This window comes from Schistocerca gregaria, chromosome 4, assembly GCF_023897955.1.
Source record: "Schistocerca gregaria isolate iqSchGreg1 chromosome 4, iqSchGreg1.2, whole genome shotgun sequence".
NCBI classification, from domain to species: domain Eukaryota; kingdom Metazoa; phylum Arthropoda; class Insecta; order Orthoptera; family Acrididae; genus Schistocerca; species Schistocerca gregaria.
The window spans coordinates 633,145,277-633,166,014 of record NC_064923.1 but is presented as its reverse complement, the minus strand read 5'-3'; the positions used below and the strand labels follow the sequence as shown (position 1 = coordinate 633,166,014).

The following is a 20,738-nucleotide window of genomic DNA, read 5'->3' as shown; positions in this document are numbered from 1 at the left end:
TGTGTCAGAGCCACCATATTTGCTCCGGACACTGCGAGAGGGCTGTACAAGCAATGATCACACGCACGGCACAGCGGACACACCAGGAACCGCGGTGTTGGCCGTCGGATGGCGCTAGCTGCGCAGCATTTGTGCACCGCCGCCGTCAGTATCAGCCAGTTTGCCGTGGCATACGGAGCTCCATCGCAGTCTTTAACACTGGTAGCATGCCGCGACAGCGTGGACGTGAACCGTATGTGCAGTTGACGGACTTTGAGCGAGGGCGTGTAGTGGGCATGCGGGAGGCCGGGTGGACGTGCCGCCGAATTGCTCAACACGTGGGGCGTGAGGTCTCCACAGTACATCGATGTTGTCGCCAGTGGTCGGCGGAAGGTGCACGTGCCCGTCGACCTGGAACCGGACCGCAGCGACGCACGGATGCATGCCAAGACCGTAGGATCCTACACAGTGCCGTAGGGGACCGCACCGCCACTTCCCAGCAAATTAGGGACACTGTTGCTCCTGGGGTATCGGCGAGGACCATTCGCAACCGTCTCCATGAAGCTGGGCTACGGTCCCGCACGCCGTTAGGCCGTCTTCCGCTCACAACCCAACATCGTGCAGCCCGCCACCAGTGGTGTCGCGACAGGCGTGAATGGAGGGACGAATGGAGACGTGTCGTCTTCAGCAATGAGAGTCGCTTCTGACTTGGTGCCAACTATGGTCGTATGCGTGTTTGGCGCCGTGCAGGTGAGCGCCACAATCAGGACTGCATACGACCGAGGCACACAGGGCCAACACCCGGCATCATGGTGTGGGAGCGATCTCCTACACTGGCCGTACACCTCTGGTGATCGTCGAGGGGACACTGAATAGTGCACAGTACATCCAAACCGTCATCGAACCCATCGTTCTACCATTCCTAGACCGGCAAGGGAACTTGCTGTTCCAACAGGACAATGCACGTCCGCATGTATCCCGTGCCACCCAACGTGCTCTAGAAGGTGTAAGTCAACTACCCTGGCCAGCAAGATTTCCGGATCTGTCCCCCATTGAGCATGTTTGGGACTGGATGAAGCGTCGTCTCACGCGGTCTGCACGTCCAGCACGAACACTGGTCCAACTGAGGCGCCAGGTGGAAATGGCATGGCAAGCCTTTCCACAGGACTACATCCAGCATCTCTACGATCGTCTCCATGGGAGAATAGCAGCCTGCATTGCTGCGAAAGGTGGATATACACTGTACTAGTGCCGACATTGTGCATGCTCTGTTGCCTGTGTCTATGTGCCTGTGGTTCTGTCAGTGTGATCATGTGATGTATCTGACCCCAGGAATGTGTCAATAAAGTTTCCCTTTCCCGGGACAATGAATTCACGGTGTTCTTATTTCAATTTCCAGGAGTGTACATCGGCCCCGCGTGACGTATGGTGGTGCCCTCTATGTGCTCTATGTAAACGGGACCTCGTCAGCCTGGGGCCAGTCGTCGACTCACCTCGGAAGATGTTGCCCGCAGTTGGCAGCGAAACGTCAGGAAGAAGACGTCTTACAGATCGACCACGCCCTCTCAGACCGGAAGTTTTAACTAATGAAGACGCCGGCCGTGAAAGCCTGCACGTGTGATTTGACGCCTCTACAGGGAGGATGTGTCGGTTGTGGTACGACGACTGGAGGGTCTTCATAAGAAGAAAGCTCAACAACTTTGTACACTCACTTCTTTGCTACGTTGCCGTGACGCAGGGACAATTCCGAATTTTTTGAAGGTGAGATGACTGTTTCACTCAGCGCAAGCTCACCGCATCTACTCACGTATGGAAGTGGCGATGCCACAGGAGCGGTTTCATCAAACACGCCGACGACTGGCGATAACTAGCAGTCAACTGTTAAATCTCCATTTATTTCATAGCAACGCAGTGCAGTTTTGTGATTGGAATAAGGTAGACAGGTTAACGTTTACATCTATGGAGGTGAATGCAGAAATGTCTTCTAATAGGCGGAAGAAGTGCGAGAATTTACAGAAGGGCAGACAGGGAACGCCAGTTACAGATGATCCCCGTGTGGTTATTAATTTGTCGGGAAAGGAATTATCTAAGGAAAAAATTTCTGTTCTCTCTAAAGGAGGAAATTTTGCAATTACTGCATCAAAGGTACCCACGGAGGATATTGTAGCTAATATAGAGGCGGAGTTTCGTCAGTTATCACCACATTCTGCTGATGAAATCAGGATGGAAGCAGTCAAGAGCCTGCGTAAAGCTAAGCCACCTAACAGTAATTTGTCACAAGGAGAAAGGAAGGCGTTACGGGAGATTAATGCGGACAGGACTCTTACTGTACTTACTGCTGATAAGAGTAATGCTAACGTTGTGATGAAGAGCGAGAATTACCATAGGAAGATCACTGACCTTTTGAAGTCTAAACTTACAAAAAGCTTCAAAAGGATCCTACAACGAATGTGTTAGGAGCTACCAATCGCTTAATAAAAAAGTCTTCCATTCCTACAGAGGATAAAAAATATCTATTCAAAACGGAAGCTTACCCTCCTAGATCACATGGGTTACCGAAGTTACCGATAGTCAGGTCTACTGCATCGCCTACTCAAGAGTTAGCTAGACATCTCGCCTCCTCCGTACAACCGCATATTGGTACAACTGATTATCACATTAAAAATTCTAAGCACTTTATCGAAAAACTGAAGGAGATTACTGTCAACCCAGGTGATATCCTTGTCAATTTTGATGTGGTATCCCTGTTTACTATGGTTCCTGCTGGTGAATCACTTTCATACATGGGTGATATGTTTCCCACTGATATAGTAGCTCTGTTTCGACATTGCCTGTCCACGACTTATTTCTAGTACGATAATGAGTTTTGCGAACAAACCGAACGAGTGGCTATGGGCTGTTGCTAATCTATTCATGGAATTTTTTGAACAGCAGGCGCTGCAGTCTGCCAATAAAAGCCCTTTGATGTGGTATCGGTATGTTGGTGACACTTTTGTGTATGGAATCACGGTGAAGAGAAATTGTATGGTTACTTGCTGCACCTAAATAGTATTAATCCAAAGATACAATTTACTATGGAGAAAGAGAGCAACTGACTATTTAATATTTTGGATGTATAAGTAATTAAACGGGCAGATGGGAATCTAAGGTGTGTAGAAAAGATACTCACACCGACCATTACCTCCATCAGGATTCGAGCCATCATCCCAGGCAGAAGAGGGCTGTCCTTCAAACATTGGTGGAAAGAACAAATAAGATCTGTGAGTCATTTATTTGAAAGACGAACTAAATCATTTGCGAATTGCTTTTAAGAAAAATTGGTAAGTTGACAACGTGATAGATCGAGCACTCCATCCCAGAAGAAAAGTGTCCGACAACATTCACCAATAACAACTGTCAGCTGGAAAAGTTTTTCTTCCATTTATTCGCCATATTACTGACCTTATTGGGAAAGTTCTGGCCAAGTTACAAGTTGAAACAATCTTTAGACTCACCAAGACGATTAGTGACTGTTTAAGATCGGCGAAAGATGCACGACACACCTTAGCAACTTCTGGGGCGTAGCTGTGGGAAGGTTTGTATTGGAACAACGAAAAGAAGTGCCAATACCCGCTTAACCGAACAAAAAAGAAACTGTCGACTGGGACATACCGAATGTGTTTTTAAATTCGGTGATTATTAAATAAAATTTAGTGAGGCGAGCATGCTAGCCAGGACATTCCATTATTATGCACGCATGTATAGAGAACCTGTAGAGGTTCAGGAACAACATAATAATTTTAATAGACAAGATGAAGGCTTAAAGATAGATAAGATATGGCGGTCGACTTTGCAGCAACGAAGTGACAATCTATTACCTTCAATCGAGAGTAATGACGTTAGTCAGAGATAGACTTACAGTCAGCCCCACGTGACGTATGGTGGTGCCCTCTATGTGCTCTATATAAACGGGACGTCCGTGGTCTGGCAGCCAGTCGTTGACACACCACGGAAGATGTTGCACCAGGTGGCAACGAAACGCCAGGAAGAAGTAGTTTTACAGATCGGCCTCTCAGCCCGGGAGTTTGAACTTATAAGTTCTCTTTGCTTTGGCAGCAGCTTTCTAACACTGTTGTGGAACGACGGCTGGTCTTTTCCATCCCTCACATACCCGTGTAGAGCGTTTCGTACGATTCTCCTGAATTTTTTCCATTAATGGTCAACCGTGTCAGTGCTGGAGATGAAATTTTCCTGTTGATGGGTCAGGTAATCCGAAATGCGTCTTGCTAAAAAGAAAGATCTTCCATTACTTTCTTTGTGTTCCTATTTACGGCCGTGTTAAGTGATGCTGTAATGTCCTTATGATCTTTGATTCCCTTTTCTGAGTTATAAAGTACGGGTGTATCTGTCACCATGAGACATAAGGCGTTATTTTCAAGTGTCGATGTTGTAAGTCTTCAATGTACACTCCTGGAAATGGTAAAAAGAACACATTGACACCGGTGTGTCAGACCCACCATACTTGCTCCGGACACTGCGAGAGAGCTGTACAAGCAATGATCACACGCACGGGCACAGCGGACACATCAGGAACCGCGGTGTTGGCCGTCGAATGGCGCTAGCTGCGCAGCATTTGTGCACCGCCGCCGTCAGTGTCAGCCAGTTTGTCGTGGCATACGGAGCTCCATCGCAGTCTTTAACACTGGTAGCATGCAGCGACAGCGTGGACATGAACCGTATGTGCAGTTGACGGACTTTGAGCGAGGGCGTATAGTGGGCATGCGGGAGGCCGGGTGGACGTACCGCCGAATTGCTCAACACGTGGGGCGTGAGGTCTCCACAGTACATCGATGTTGTCGCCAGTGGTCGGCGAAGGTGCACGTGCCCGTCGACCTGGGACCGGACCGCAGCGACGCACGGATGCACGCCAAGAACGTAGGATCCTACGCAGTGCCGTAGGGGACCGCACCGCCACTTCCCAGCAAATTAGGGACACTGTTGCTCCTGGGGTATCGGCGAGGACCATTCGCAACCGTCTCCATGAAGCTGGGCTACGGTCCCGCACACCGTTAGGCCGTCTTCCGCTCACGCCCCAACATCGTGCAGCCCGCCTCCACTGGTGTCGCGACAGGCGTGAATGGAGGGACGAATGGAGACGTGTCGTCTTCAGCGATGAGAGTCGCTTCTGCCTTGGTGCCAATGATGGTCGTATGCGTGTTTGGCGCCGTGCAGGTGAGCGCCACAATCAGGACTGCATACGACCGAGGCACACACGGCCAACACCCGGCATCATGGTGTGGGGAGCGATCTCCTACACTGGCCGTACACCTCTGGTGATCGTCGAGGGGACACTGAATAGTGCACGGTACATCCAAACCGTCATCGAACCCATCGTTCTACCATTCCTAGACCGGCAAGGGAACTTGCTGTTCCAACAGGACAATGCACGTCCGCATGTATCCCGTGCCACCCAACGTGCTCTAGAAGGTGTAAGTCAACTACCCTGGCCAGCAAGATCTCCGGATCTGTCCCCCATTGAGCATGTTTGGGACTGGATGAAGCGTCGTCTCACGCGGTCTGCACGTCGAGCACGAATGCTGGTCCAACTGAGGCGCCAGGTGGAAATGGCATGGCAAGCCGTTCCACAGGACTACATCCAGCATCTCTACGATCGTCTCCATGGGAGAATAGCAGCCTGCATTGCTGTGAAAGGTGGATATACACTGTACTAGTGCCGACATTGTGCATGCTCTGTTGCCTGTGTCTATGTGCCTGTGGTTCTGTCAGTGTGATCATGTGATGTATCTGACCCCAGGAATGTGTCAATAAAGTTTCCCTTTCCCGGGACAATGAATTCACGGTGTTCTTATTTCAATTTGCAGGAGTGTAGTTTTCGGATAAAGCACTTGGAACTATGTTATTCAGTTATCTGTCTCTGCTAATTAAAGTAATCACCTGAGGCTCTCAGTCTATAGCCAGTAAGTTAAAATCTCCACTTAACAATTGTAACATCACCAGCGTACCTCACAAGTGTAAAAACACTGCACAATAATTATCGGGTAAGCCAGAATAATGGAAGGAGTGTACGCCACAAGAGCATGCTTATTTCTGTTGAACAGAGTAATCCACAACGCAGTCAACACTAAAAGCTAATATGTGAAGATATATGTCTACTTAAGCTCAATGATTTTGTATTACGTTATGATGAAGTCATACCTCGAAACATGTTTCTGTATTAAATAATTTAAAAAGTAACATATATATGTTAAGTCCCATAGTCCTCAGAGCCATTTGAACCATTTCTTAATTGGAATGACCATTTAAAATAAATTTTAGGAAATGCAAATGTCGGAATGAGGTTCAATTGGAGAATCGCAAATGAAATTTAATACGTCCCAATCAGAAATGACTTAAACAACACTTTTTTGACCGATTCTTGAGTATGGTCCATCAGTCTGCATCAAGTTGTATTAATAGAAGAGATAGCAAGGATTCAACGAAGAATCACGCGTGTCTTCACGGAATTATTTAGACTGCGCGAGAGAGTTACGAAGATACTCAAGTAATTCCTGGCCAGACGGTACGAGAGAGGTGTTGTATATAGCGGAGAGATTTACTACTGAAATCCCGAGAGAGAACATTCCGGGATGACACGGTAAACGTTACTTTCTCAAAATGGTTTAGATGCCTCTGAGCACTATGGGACTTAACTGCTGAGGTCATCAGTCCCCTAGAACTTAGAACTACTTAAACCTAACTAACCTAAGGACATCACACACATCCATGCCCGAGGCAGGATTCGAATCTGCGACCGTAGCGCTCGCGCGGTTCCAGACTGAAGCGCCTAGAACCGCTCGGCCACTCCGACCGGCGTTACTTTCTCCTATATAAGTTTTACGAAATGATGACTAGAAGAAAATCTGAGAAATTAGAGTTCATACGAAGGTTTACCGACACTTATGCTCTCCACGCGCCATTAGCGAAGTTATCAAGGAATGGGGAAAAAGGTAGTCATACCATCCGCTGCTCACTATTAGGTGACTTGCGGGGTATAGATGGACACCGCGCAATACAAATAAAAGATCAATTTTTGGAAAGCACTGAAGTCCCACACATTGCGACATTGTGAGTTACTATGGATGGACGTCATTCTCGGCAACCGGAATAAAATAATAATTGGATCCTTTCACCGACCTCCCAATTCAGATGATACAGTTGGTGAAACGTTCAAAGAAAACTTAAGTTTGATTTCAAACAGGTACCCGACTCATAAGATAATAGTTGGTGGTGACTTTGCCGAAAATACATGTTTAATTCCGGAGGTACGCATAAAATATCATCCGAAATTGTGCTGAATTCTCTGAAAATTATTTCGAGCAGTTAGTTCATGAGCCCATGCGAATAGCAAACGGTTGTGAAAACGCACTTGACCTCTTGGCAACAAATAATCCTTAGTTAATAAGGAACATCAAAACCGATGTAGGGATTAGTGAACACAGGGTAGTCGTAGCGAGACTGAATATTGTAATCCCCAAATCCTCGGAAAATAAGTGAAAAATATACCTATTCAAGAAAGCAGATAAAAATTCACTTGACGCCTTCTTGAGAGACAATCACTACTCTTTCCAGATTAATAATATAAGTGTAGACCAGATGTGGCTTGAATTCAAAGAAATAGTATCGTCAGCAATTGAGAGATTTATACCAAATAAATTAACAGACAACGGAGCTGATACTCCTTGGTACACAAAGCTGATTACCACTCTGTTGCAGAAACAACGAACTAACATGACAAATTTAAAAAGAAGTAAAATCCCTAAGATTGGCTGTCTTTTACAGAAGCTCGAAATTTAGCGCGGACTTCAATGCGAGATGCTTATAACAGTTTCTACAAGGAAACCTTGTCTCGAAACCTGGCAGAAAATATAAAGAGATTCTTGGTCGTACGTGAAGTATGTTAGCGGCAAGATACAATCAATGCCTTCTCTGTGCGATAGCAGTGGAGGTAACATTGAAAACAGTGCTGCCAAAACAGAGCTACTAAACACAGCCTTCCGAAATGCCTTCACAAAAGAAGAAGAAGTAAATATTCCAGCATTCGAATAGAGAACAGCTGCCAACATGAGTAACGTAGAAGTAAATATCCTCGGAGTAGTGAAGCAACTTAAATCACTTAATAAAAGCAAGTTTTCTGGTCCAGACTGTATACCAATTAGGTTCCTTTCGGAGTATGGTGATGCATTGGCTCTATACTTAACAATTATATACAACCGTTCGCTAGACGAAAGATCCGTACCCAAAGACTGAAAAGTTGCACAGGTCACACAAATATTCAAGAAAGGTAGTAGGACTAAGCCACTAAATTACAGGCCCATATCGTTAACTTCGATATGCCGCAGGATTTTGGAACATATAATGTGTTCAAACGTTATGAATTACCTGGAACAAAAAGGTCTATTGATACACAGTCAACATGGGTTCAGAAAACTTCGTTCCTGTGAAACACAACTAGCTCTTTATTCACATGAAGTGTTGAGTGGGATTGACAAGGGATTTCAGATTGATTCCGTATTCCTGGATTTACGAAAGGCTTTTGACACTGTTTCACACAAGCGGCTCGTAGTGAAATAGCGTGCTTATGGAATATCGTCTCAGTTATGTGACTGGTTTTGTGATTTCCTGTCAGAGAGGTCACAGTTCGTAGTAACTGACGGAAAGTCATCAGGTAAAACAGAAGTGATTGCTGGCGTTTCCCAAGGTAGTGTTACAGGCCCTTTGCTGTTCCTTATCTACACTCCTGGAAATTGAAATAAGAACACCGTGAATTCATTGTCCCAGGAAGGGGAAATTTTATTGACACATTCCTGGGGTCAGATACATCACATGATCACACTGACAGAACCACAGGCACATAGACACAGGCAACAGAGCATGCACAATGTCGGCACTAGTACAGTGTATATCCACCTTTCGCAGCAATGCAGCCTGCTATTCTCCCATGGAGACGATCGTAGAGATGCTGGATGTAGTCCTGTGGAACGGCTTGCCATGCCATTTCCACCTGGCGCCTCAGTTGGACCAGCGTTCGTGCTGGACGTGCAGGCCGCGTGAGACGACGCTTCATCCAGTCCCAAACATGCTCAATGGGGGACAGATCCGGAGATCTTGCTGGCCAGGGTAGTTGACTTACACCTTCTAGAGCACGTTGGGTGGCACGGGATACATGCGGACGTGCATTGTCCTGTTGGAACAGCAAGTTCCCTTGCCGGTCTAGGAATGGTAGAACGATGGGTTCGATGACGGTTTGGATGTACCGTGCACTATTCAGTGTCCCCTCGACGATCACCAGAGGTGTACGGCCAGTGTAGGAGATCGCTCCCCACACCATGATGCCGGGTGTTGGCCGTGTGTGCCTCGGTCGTATGCAGTCCTGATTGTGGCGCTCACCTGCACGGCGCCAAACACGCATACGACTATCATTGGCACAAGGCAGAAGCGACTCTCATCGCTGAAGACGACACGTCTCCATTCGTTCCTCCATTCACGCCTGTCGCGACACCACTGGAGGCGGGCTGCACGATGTTGGGGCGGGAGCGGAAGACGGCCTAAAGGTGTGCGGGACCGTAGCCCAGCTTCATGGAGACGGTTGCGAATGGTTCTCGCCGATACCCCAGGAGCAACAGTGTCCCTAATTTGCTGGAAGTAGCGGTGCGGTCCCCTACGGCACTGCGTAGGATCCTACGGTCTTGGCGTGCATCCGTGCGTCGCTGCGGTCCGGTCCCAGGTCGACGGGCACGTGCACCTTTCGCCGACCACTGGCGACAACATCGATGTACTGTGGAGACCTCACGCCCCACGTGTTGAGCAATTCGGCGGTACGTCCACCCGGCCTCCCGCATGCCCACTATACGCCCTCGCTCAAAGTCCGTCAACTGCACATACGGTTCACGTCCACCCTGTCGCGGCATGCTACCAGTGTTAAAGACTGCGATGGAGCTCCGTATGCCACGGCAAACTGGCTGACACTGACGGCGGCGGTGCACAAATGCTGCGCAGCTAGCGCCATTCGACGGCCAACACCGCGGTTCCTGGGGTGTCCGCTGTGCCGTGCGTGTGATCATTGCTTGTACAGCCCTCTCGCAGTGTCCGGAGCAAGTATGGTGGGTCTGACACACCGGTGTCAATGTGTTCTTTTTTCCATTTCCAGAGTGTATATAAACGATATGGGAGGCAATCTGAGAAGCCGTCTTCGGTTGTTTGCAGATGACGCTGTCGTTTATCAACTAATAAAGTCATCATAAAATCAAAAGAATTGCAAAATGATTTAGCAAAAGTATCTGAATAGTGCGAAAAGTGGCAGTTGACCCTAAATAACGAAAAGTGTGAGGCCATCCACATGAGTGCTAAAAGGAATTCGTTAAACCTCGGTTTGCACGATAACCAGTCTAATCTAAAAGCCGTAAATTCAACTAAATACCTAAGTATTACAATTACGAACAACTTCAATTGGAAGGAACACACAGAAAATGTTGTGGAGAAGGCTAACCAAAGACTGCGTGTTATTGGAAGGATACTTAGAAAATGTAAGAGATCTACTAAGGAGACTGCCTACGCTACGCTTGTCTGTCCTCCTTTAGAATACTGCTGCGCGCTGTCGGATCCTTACCTGATAGGACTGACGGAGTAAATCGAAAAAGTTCAAAGAAAGGCAGCACATTTCGTATTATCGCGAAACAGGGGAGAGTGTGTCACTGAAATGATAAAGGATTTGGGCTGTATATCATTAAAAGAATCGTGTTTTTCGCTGCGACGGAATCTTCTTACGAAATTCCAACCACCAGCTTTCTCCACCGAATGCGAAAATATTTTGTTGACACCGACCTACATAGGGAGGAACGATGAGCACGATAAAATAAGGGAAATCAGAGCTTGTACGGAAAGATATAGGTGTCCGTCCTTCCCGCGCGCTATACGAGATTGGAATAATAGAGAATTGTCAAGGTGGTTCGATGAACCCTCTGCCAGGCACTTAAATGTGATTTGCAGAGTATCCATGTAGATGCAGATTTAATTTTGAAATTTGGCTCTAAGGTGGGTACAACCTTTCTCTGTAATGGAGAAAAAGTGGGGAGCCCTGCGACGTCATCCTCGGGCTGGACGGCGCTTGAAACAGCCAGGTGTCGCCACTAGAGATCATACCTCGGATCTTCGCTAACGGCGCGTGGAAAGCAGAATTAATCCGTGATGCATAACACCTCTCTTGTACCGTCTGGCACAGAAATTACTTGGGTGTCTTCGTAAATCGTTACCATGGAGACAAGCGCCACTATTCTTTGAATCTTCACACTCTCTTCTATTAATGCAACTTGATAAGGGTCCCAGACTAATGAGCCCTGCTCAATAATCGGTCGAACAATTATCTTCTAATCCATTTCTTATGTTGATGTATTACATTTCCTTGGGATTCTCCCACTGAACCTCATTCCCGAACCTTATGTAAACATTTATGCTGATTTTTAAGGAGAGGTAACAAGTAAAGGCGAAAATGTTGTCCTCTGAAAAGTTCCTTGGCTAAACCCAATACACTGTTTTATTTTTTGGGGGAGACAAATGATTTAGCATGTGGATTGCTAAATAGCATTTTAATCTTTGTATAAATACCGTTATAAAAGCACATAAAAAGTCACAGATCAGTTTGAAAACAAGATGGCAACATTCAGATGAAATAACGAAGAAAATTAATCAAGAATTAATTGCATAACCAACGAAATATAGCGTAGTAAACAGTCTGTAATTGCTATCGCGAGAATAAATTACGACCACAAGACAAGTCTTGGAGATAATACCATTAGATGTCACTAGATTGCGGGACGAACCAAAGCTCGAGAATTCAACAGAATCGCGATTGAGATCTCTTAACTATTTATTAGTTGGCGTTGGTACATACGGCCTGCACCATAGAAGATACTGTAGTCCGTGATTCTCAGTTTTGTCTAGTTTTGCGATCCATAGTGCATTAAAAACTGGTCGTTGGCATAGTACAAACAATAGTCTTTTTTTCACGGGCTAATCGAAAGATCAAACAGAACCAGAGATTTCCAGAACTGTGACTTAAACAGTTCGAATAGTTCGAGTTCTTATTATTTTCGGCCATAATAGCTATGTTTGTGAACCGTGATTGTGTGGGATAATTATTTGTTTCTAGTTTCTGCTACCAGTCACTTTTTTATTTTATGTGTAATCTAACATAATACAACGCGTTTCGAACATGTTATGTTCATCTTTGGGCGTTTATACATACATACATACAGAGAAATGCTACTTAAAAATAAACAGTCTTAAACTAGATTAATCTAAAACTCTTTGTCCATTGTTTGTTAATGTAGCGGCTGGTATGGCATTTGCGATGAGGATGGGGGCAGTGTATGGCTAGAAATCGAAATCAGTGATGTCTTCTGCTGGTTTTCTTCCTGTGGTTGACTATGTATGATATCACAGCCTGTATAGGATGCAGATAGATTTGAATCAGTTATGTGTTACGAAAATAGTGAGAAAGTGTTTTCTATGACCTTTGATCACTTACGATTTCATCATCTTGATGCTTCACTTGCATCACTGGTGTAATGGCGGCGGAGCTGTTGATTGACATTACACTATTGCGCATTGTATTTTTTCAGTGATTGCCAACGTAATTCATTGCACAAATTGCTTTGACGTTATGCGCACACCACAAGATGGCGGACTGTAGCATGTGAGTCTGTATCAATTATTGAGGCTTTGTATCGATATTCTTGGTACTGACAGATTTGTAGTCAACAAGTGCCCCAGCATTCAAATATGTACAAGTGCCTTGTATTGGAGTAGTATCTGACAAATTAGAAAGACTATTCAAAAACACAGAAGTAAAAATCAGCTTCAGCACCAGCAACAACTTAAGTAGGAAGCTTATTCACAATATAAAACCACCAGATACAAATCTTGATGCATCTGGCATTTACAAAATTACCTGCAGCCAATGTAATAAATATTATATCGGCCAAACAGGCAGAAATGTCAGAAACTGTTTCAAAGAACATTTAGACTGCTACAGGCTCGATAAATGTAACAAATCATCAGTAGCAACTCACATTAAAGACACAGGTCACCATTTGAAAATCGAAGACAACCTCGGAACTATACACAAAATAGGAAAAAGTAAAAGAATGGATACCATGGAAGAAATAGAAATTTTCATACATAATACAAAGCATGGAGATGACATTCTTAATGAAATAACCGAATTAAAAAACTCATCTTCAACAGTCTTAAGCCAGTTCTAACTCAAGAGATTCAAGATATGTCAATGTAAATAATTGACTACAAATCTGTCAGTACCAAGAATATCGATACAAAACCTCGATAATCGATACAGACTCACATGCTACAGTCCGCCATCTTGTGTTGTGTACATAACGTCGAAGCAATTTGTGCAGTGAATTGCTGTTTCCGCCTTTAACAGTTGACTATGCCACTATGGCTGCAGTGCATTAGGACTTCGTTTTTATGAGACAGGTATGCCTCTTCACATTTAAAGCGCACAAATTTAAATTTTGCTCGTACTACTTTTCAATATGCTCTATGTATTGTTCTTAAGCTGTGTATAGTTTGCGAGTGTATCTACATTTTTCCCATTTATGCTGCAGATCTGATGATGGTCATTAAAGACCGAAACCGGTAATCTGTTAAACAGAAAAGATTGTGACCATAGACGTAAATTAAAGGAAACTTAAAGAGTTTTAGATTAATCTAGTTTAAGACTGTTTATTTTTGAGTAACATTTCTCTGTATGTATGTATGTACAAACGCCTGAAGATGAACAGAACAGGTTAGAAACGCGTTGTATTATGTTAGATTAAACATAAAATAAAAAAGTGACAGGTAGCAGAAACTACAAATAAGGAAGTTCGAGTTCTGTTGAGATACAGCCCTAATATTTACGCTTTTTCATCCCACCTGTTTCGCACCTTCCTGTAGCGAAATCACAGCGGCAGAGGCGGACAGAGTGCGTCTGCGCGAATAAAACTCCAACTGGTCTTTTTATGTCCTCCCGTTTCGGTAAAAGGGTCGGTGCCACCCACCGGCCTTTGTTGCGTGCCTCCAAAACGTACCTGCACAGACAGAACCCGTGACGAGGGTACCAGGCGCCTGCAGGCAGGCTACGCTGCTGCTCTTTGGTCGCTGCACTGCTGCTCTGGCGCCGTATAGTAGGCCATCTGGAATCGGAAAGTGGCGAATGGGGTGTCGGTTTGCAAGCGGTTAGACCTTCGTCATGGGTTCTGTCTGTACAGGTACGTTTTTAAAATTATCAGCAAAGGCGGGCGGGTGCCATCGAGGTTTTGCCAAACTGGGCAATCTTAGAGGGACTCTTTGCCATTTTATTCACGCATCTCCCAATGATCAGGTCACATGAAGACACAAAATAGGAGGTCTGAAAAAGCAGAAGCACACTTAGCTGCTTCAGATCACGTTCAAATTTCGTCGAATGTTTTTTGAATTGTCCCTAGTGGTTCCAGCATATAGAAGGAAAAAAAAAAAAATGCGGTCGCACTGCGCTTCCAAACGGGTGCGATCACGTTCGATGTGGTTCAAATGGTTCAAATGGCTCTGAGCACTCTGGGACTTAACAGCTATGGTCATTAGTCCCCTAGAACTTAGAACTACGTAAACCTAACTAACCTAAGGACATCACACAGCACCCAGTCATCACGAGGCAGAGAAAATCCCTGACCCCGCCGGGAATCGAACCCGGGAACCCGGGCGTGGGAAGCGAGAACGCGTTCGATGTGGATGCAGCCCCACTGTGAAGGACTGAAACGCACGAAGGTAGCAGAAGAGTCAACGGTTGTGAAGGACATTTTCGTGTTGCATACCATACTGCGTACTTTGTGGGAATTATAACCTCAGGGAAAGGGGAGGTTTCATTTAGGCCCTTTATGCCACCACCAACAAAGGCATTTCGTGCTGATTCTGAATGACAGTGTATCTGGAATGTTTTCCTCGGCCACCCGTAAAAAAAATTGCGTGATTTCAATGCTTTGCGTTACTCTTCTAACCTCCATCGCAGAGGCGTCAAAAGAAGGAATGAAATTTGGGTAAGTAGGTCTGTGACTAGTTTCACATAGTGTGACATGCTCACGGTGGCGTAGGGTAGAATTGTGGTGAAATTCGGTGCCATTATGAAACCATTAACCCACTCTACACGTCACTTATACTTCTGAGGTGTGGCCTTTTTTTCTCATGTACCGACAACGTACTGTTTGAAGTGCCGTTCCAAGGCTACACGGTTTTGTACCATTCCAGATGAATGTTGTACTCACCTTTGAGCTAAATTTCAAACATAAGCATCGCAATGTGTGGGAATTGCGGGCTTTCGAAAAAGTTGTCCTTAAATTCTGTTGCACAATGTAGACGCAAGCAGGAGATGACGCCGTTTCCCTTAAGATATATGTAAGAGCTATTGTTTCAGACTTTCAGAGCTGTCACAAACCACACCACAGTAAGTGAACCGTCGGAAGACCTCGTTAAACGCTGAAATCTTATTTAAGTAAACCAATCTCTTTTTTAATTACTTCATGCCGTCGGAAAGATTCAATTAGGTAGTTGCGGTCGTGACGGATGCGCCTGTGTGGTAGACTGACCCGTATCCCATTCTGCTTCCGCTCACCTTATGGACAGTAGTAAGAATGGCTATTCCAGTCTATTACCGCAAAGTAGTTCAGAGAAAAATATCTGGCTTGTATCTCCTGTGCGCACCTTTGCGGCATTTTCTGGACTCGATGACTCGTTTATGCTTTAAGCGCGAATTGTTTTCACAGACATTTAGGCAAGTCAAGAAAATAATCCCACTTCAATTTCCTTGAATAAGCAGCTGATCTAAGCCTCTCCCCGGCTTTCGCATATAACGGTGAGATATTGACGCTATATACAACCGTCTATGGCAAGGTTTATCAATCTAACTTTTGTGGACCAAATAATCAAACTGCGAAACTTTCCTCGTATAAATTATTCGGTCTAGAATTCGAGTCATAACTTCAATCTAGTAATTGCGCAAGTAGGTGGAGACCTGCATAAGTAGAGGTACGAAACATACCTGACAAAGTCTGGAACAAACCTTATCTAAAGACCACTTCGTAAGTACTGTTAAATTTTTCTGTTATAAGCATAGCGCACAGATCTTAAAAATCTATCTCAGTCACTCTGTTTCGTGTCAGAGGTCACTTAAATCTCAATAGATAGTCGGCATAACCTACTATCAGCAACAATTTTAACTTAAAAGTGTATCTTTTTCCGTAAAAAAGCGGTCAACAGTTCCAAGTTCATGCTTCTAAACGCGCAACACAACAGAATGATTGTCGTTATGTGGCGAAACTTCAGCCAGAATCAAAATTTATGCTCAGTATATTAATTAAGTTAATCACAGGTTTTTGTGAACATCTGAAGGTGTCTTGAGATAAAGATAAATTCGGACCGATAACCAGTGTTACAATTGAATTGAACGAAGGAGAAATAACTCCAAATACGGTCGAAGAGACATTTAACTGTAGGCTTCATTATTTCATTTCGAATTCACCAATTCCAACTCAGGAAAGTTGGGGGCTTCAACTGGCAGATGACAGCAGCGGACAGAGATGCATGGAAAAACTTCTTAAAATGTATTTAACAACTTAATGAGGCTACATTTTGTATAGACTAAATTAGCTGAACAATAAGTAAATAAATAAATTCCACCCCTTACGCAGTATCATGGATATTAAAAGAAGAAACGTTGTGGGAAAGCTGCTCTTTAATGAATAAAAGTAACATCATCACAACTAGCGAATGCCTCCACACACACACACACACACACACACACACACACACACACACACACACACACACACACACACACACATGCACGCGAAATAATTAGTTTTGTGAAGACATTTGTTAGGACCTTCTTAAGCTGTAGATGTAGACATATTTGATAGACAAGAAAGAATTAAAAAACGTGATCACTCGCAACTGAAATTAAGTAGCCGAATAAAATGTAGAACGAAACATGGCTTCACAAACAACGCGTCATGTTTAGTGGATGATAATCTCTACTTTGAATATACAGACGAAACGGTCTTAAAAGCAGTTTGAAACGAGATGACTAACCAGAAAGAGCTGGATTTATATTCCAGAGGACCGGAGTTCAAAAACCCGCTTAGCTATCCTGATTTAGGTATTTTACAGAGAAAGCTGGGATGGTTCCTTTGCAAAAGCCACATGGCTGAGTATCTTCGCCATTCTTCCATTATTTTAGTTGCCATTGGGATCATGACCACAACCATCATTTTTAATAATCCATTCTTTCCACATTTGCAGTTGTTAAATGGAGTAAATTTCGTTTTGTTGTATTTTTGTTTGCGTTGCCAGGTAGTATGACACGTGAGTTATTTTCAAGTGCGAACATATGTAGAAGCCATCATAATGGCCACGCCTTGTATAGTGGTCAAGAAGGAAGAAAGGATGGAAGATTATGGTCTGTCGCATCTACGACAATGTGATCTACTTCTTCATTTCTATCCACATCTATAGACCGCAAGTCACTGTCACTGTCACCGTTTTTTCTGTACCAATCGCGAATGATGTGGGAGAGGAGTGATCGTAGGGTTAGAATACTGTTGCAGAAACAACGAAACAAACATGCCAAATTTAAACAGACGCAAAATCCCCAAGATTGGCTCTGTTTTAGAGAAGCTCGAAATTTAGCGCGGACTTCAATGCGAGATGCTTATAACAGTTTCCACAACGAAACATTGTCTCGAAACCTGGCAGAAAATCCAAAGAGATTCTTGGTCGTACGTGAAGTATGTTAGCGACAAGAAACAATCAATGCCTTCTCTGCGCGATAGCAATGGAGGTAATATAGAAGAGATTGCTGTCTAAGCTCTATGTGAGCTAGAATCTCTCTGATTTTACTTTCTTCGTTTTTTCGCCAGATGCGTGTTGGAGAAGGTAATGCGCTAGTTGATCCTTCTAGGAACTTATGTTCTCCGAATTTTAAGTCATCCACGACCTGATGTACAACGCCTCTCTTGTAGCGTCTGCCACTGGAGACTGATGGCCGGCCTGTGTGGCCTAGCGGTTCTATGCGCTGCAGTCTGGAACCGCGCGACCGCTACGGTCGCAGGTTCGAATCCTACCTCGGGCATGGACGTGTGTGATGTCCTTAGGTTTGTTAGGTTTAAGTAGTTCTAAGTTCTAGGGGACTGAGAACCACAGAAATTAAGTCCCATGGTGCTCAGAGCCATTTGAACCAATTTTTGGAGATGGATGAGCATCTCAGTGACGCTTCCGTCCCAGCTAAACGAACCTGCGACGAAATGCACTGGTTTTCTTTGGAGTTCTATTACTTTTATCCAATGTATCTGGTAAGAACCCCAGACTGATGAGCGATACTCAAGAGTCAATCGGAGATGTGTTGAGCTACCTACTTCGTCATTAGGGACGGATCAGAAGTACAGTTTCGTGAAGGCCAAGGGCAGACGATTGCCCGTGCCTTTCTCAAAGAAATCACCGCGGCATTAGCATTGAGAACAGGGAATCCATGTTAAATCTAAATCTAGATGATCAGAAGGCGATTTGAAACCCGTCTTCACGATTGCGAGTCAACTGTCGTACCATAGCGCACATCTCGTGCACCCAGAGTCTGAAAACGAGGCAGTTTACACCAACGGCAGTGTTATCAGACGGCAGTGAAAAAGGCATAACGATATGTTTATCCAGTGCGCCACTAGAAGACGCATGGATGTACCCTCCAGTCTCGTCTCATCAGATAATCTGGTCCGTCCATAATCACGTAATCATCGACGGAACGTTAATATTTAGCCTACTTTCTCTTGTCCATACTCGGGCTTAAAGTGGGAAAATTACAACAACAGAAAGTTAAACGTAGTTGTGGTGTCTTTTGTGGTGCGGAATTACCTGACCCAGAAAGAATGTCAGGAGGGCGATGATGATGAAATTGGTGCCGCCGGCGAAGTCGGTCAGCTTATCGAACTGGAAGGTGGCGGCAACCGCGAAGAAGATGAGCTGCATGGCCACCGTGACGATAGCGCTGATCGCCAGGTGGTCCTCGTCCAGCAGCTGCACTGCCATCACTGCACCTGCAACAAGCGTACCCGCAACCTGAGGATGGCGCGGCACAATGCCGGTGAAACGCGTAGCCTAATACTTTTCGACAATTTCCGTATTTTTCGGAGTCACTGTCGAGTAGAATTCTCTTCATGATAAACGTTTCACATTTTGAATGCTCCCAAACTTCCTGCTTGATACTATTGCAATTTCAGCTCTATAGCCATTTCATACGTCATCTCTGTTGAAATATGTACGAGGGTCACTCCAAAAGAAATGCACACTACTTTTGTACAAATACAGTTTTCACTCTGCATGTGTGAAAGTTTTACAGCGTGTACATACATCCTTCCCGCTTGTTTTCAAACTTAGTTCAACCTGTTCCCGTGAGTGGCACCGTCACAGCATGTCCTCAAGATGGCTGCTACACTTGACGTTCGTCAGAAGCAACGTATTGTCATAGAATTCCTGTGCTGTGAAAACGAGACAGTGGGAAACTTCCACAAGAAGTTGAAAAAGGTGTATGGAGATGCTGCTGTCTATCTCAGTACAGTTAGTCGGTGGGCAAGAAGGTTACGTGATGAAAGCGGGCACGGAAATATTGAGGATTGTCCTCGCAGCAGCAGGCCTCGTACTGCACACACTCCAGACAATGTGCAGAGAGTTAACGAATTGGTGATTGCTGACAGACGCATCGCAGTGAACGAATTGTCGCGCTACGTTGGGGTAAGGGAAGGAAGTGTCTGCAGAATACTAAAAGTGTTGGCGTTAAAAAAGGTTTGTGCCAGGTGGGTTCCTAGGATGTTGACAGTGGTTCACAAAGAAACAAGAAAAACGGTATGCAACGAACTTTTGAAACAGTACGAGAATGGTGGAGATGAATTACTTGGAAGAATTGTGACAGGTAATGAAACATGGCTCCATCATTTTTCACCTGAGACGAAGAGGCAATCAATGAAATGGCATCATGCAAATTCACCCAAGAAAAAATTCAAAACCACACCTTCTGCTGGAAAAGTTAAGACTACGGTGTTTTTCGATTCCGAAGAACTCTTGCTTGTGGACATCATACCAAGTGGAACCACCACAAATTCTGATGCATATGTGACAACACTGAAGAAACTTCAAGCTCAACTGAGTCGTGTTCGACCACATCGGCAAAAGCAGGATGTTTTGCTGTATCACGACAATGCACGGCCACATGTCAGTCAAAAACCCATGGAGGCCATCACAAAACTCGGATGGACAACACTGAAACACCCGCTTTACAGTCCTGACCTTTCTCCATGTGACTATCATCTCTCTGGGAAACTGAAAGACTCTCTTCGTGGAACAAGGTTTGAAGATGATGACTCCCTTGTGCAAGCTGCCAAACAGTGGCTCCAACAGGTTGGTCCAGAATTTTACCGTGCTGGTATACAGGCGCTAGTTCCAAATGGCGTAAGGTAGTTGAGAGGGATGGAAATTATGTGGAGAAATGAAAATATTGTTCGTAAAGGATGTATCTACGCACTGTAAAACTTTCAAACATGTAGAATAAAAGATGGATTAAAAAAATGTGCATTTCTTTTAGAGTGACCCTCGTATTACGTCTTAAGTTCAGAGTTGGACTGGTGTTGATCAGGACGCTAATATTCGTT

General features: G+C 44.8%; 1 protein-coding gene across 9 annotated transcripts in view; it reads right to left on the bottom strand.

Moving 5' to 3' along the window:
* LOC126267249 (uncharacterized) overlaps positions 1–20,738 on the bottom strand; it is a 698,963-nt gene that overhangs the window by 91,239 nt on the left and 586,986 nt on the right. For all 9 annotated transcript variants that reach the window (XM_049972261.1, XM_049972262.1, XM_049972263.1 and 6 more), the window contains one exon: positions 18,949–19,130. In XM_049972261.1, the coding sequence (XP_049828218.1) occupies positions 18,949–19,122 (174 nt within the window). In that variant the 5' untranslated portion in view covers positions 19,123–19,130. The remainder of the gene's footprint in view (positions 1–18,948; positions 19,131–20,738) is intronic.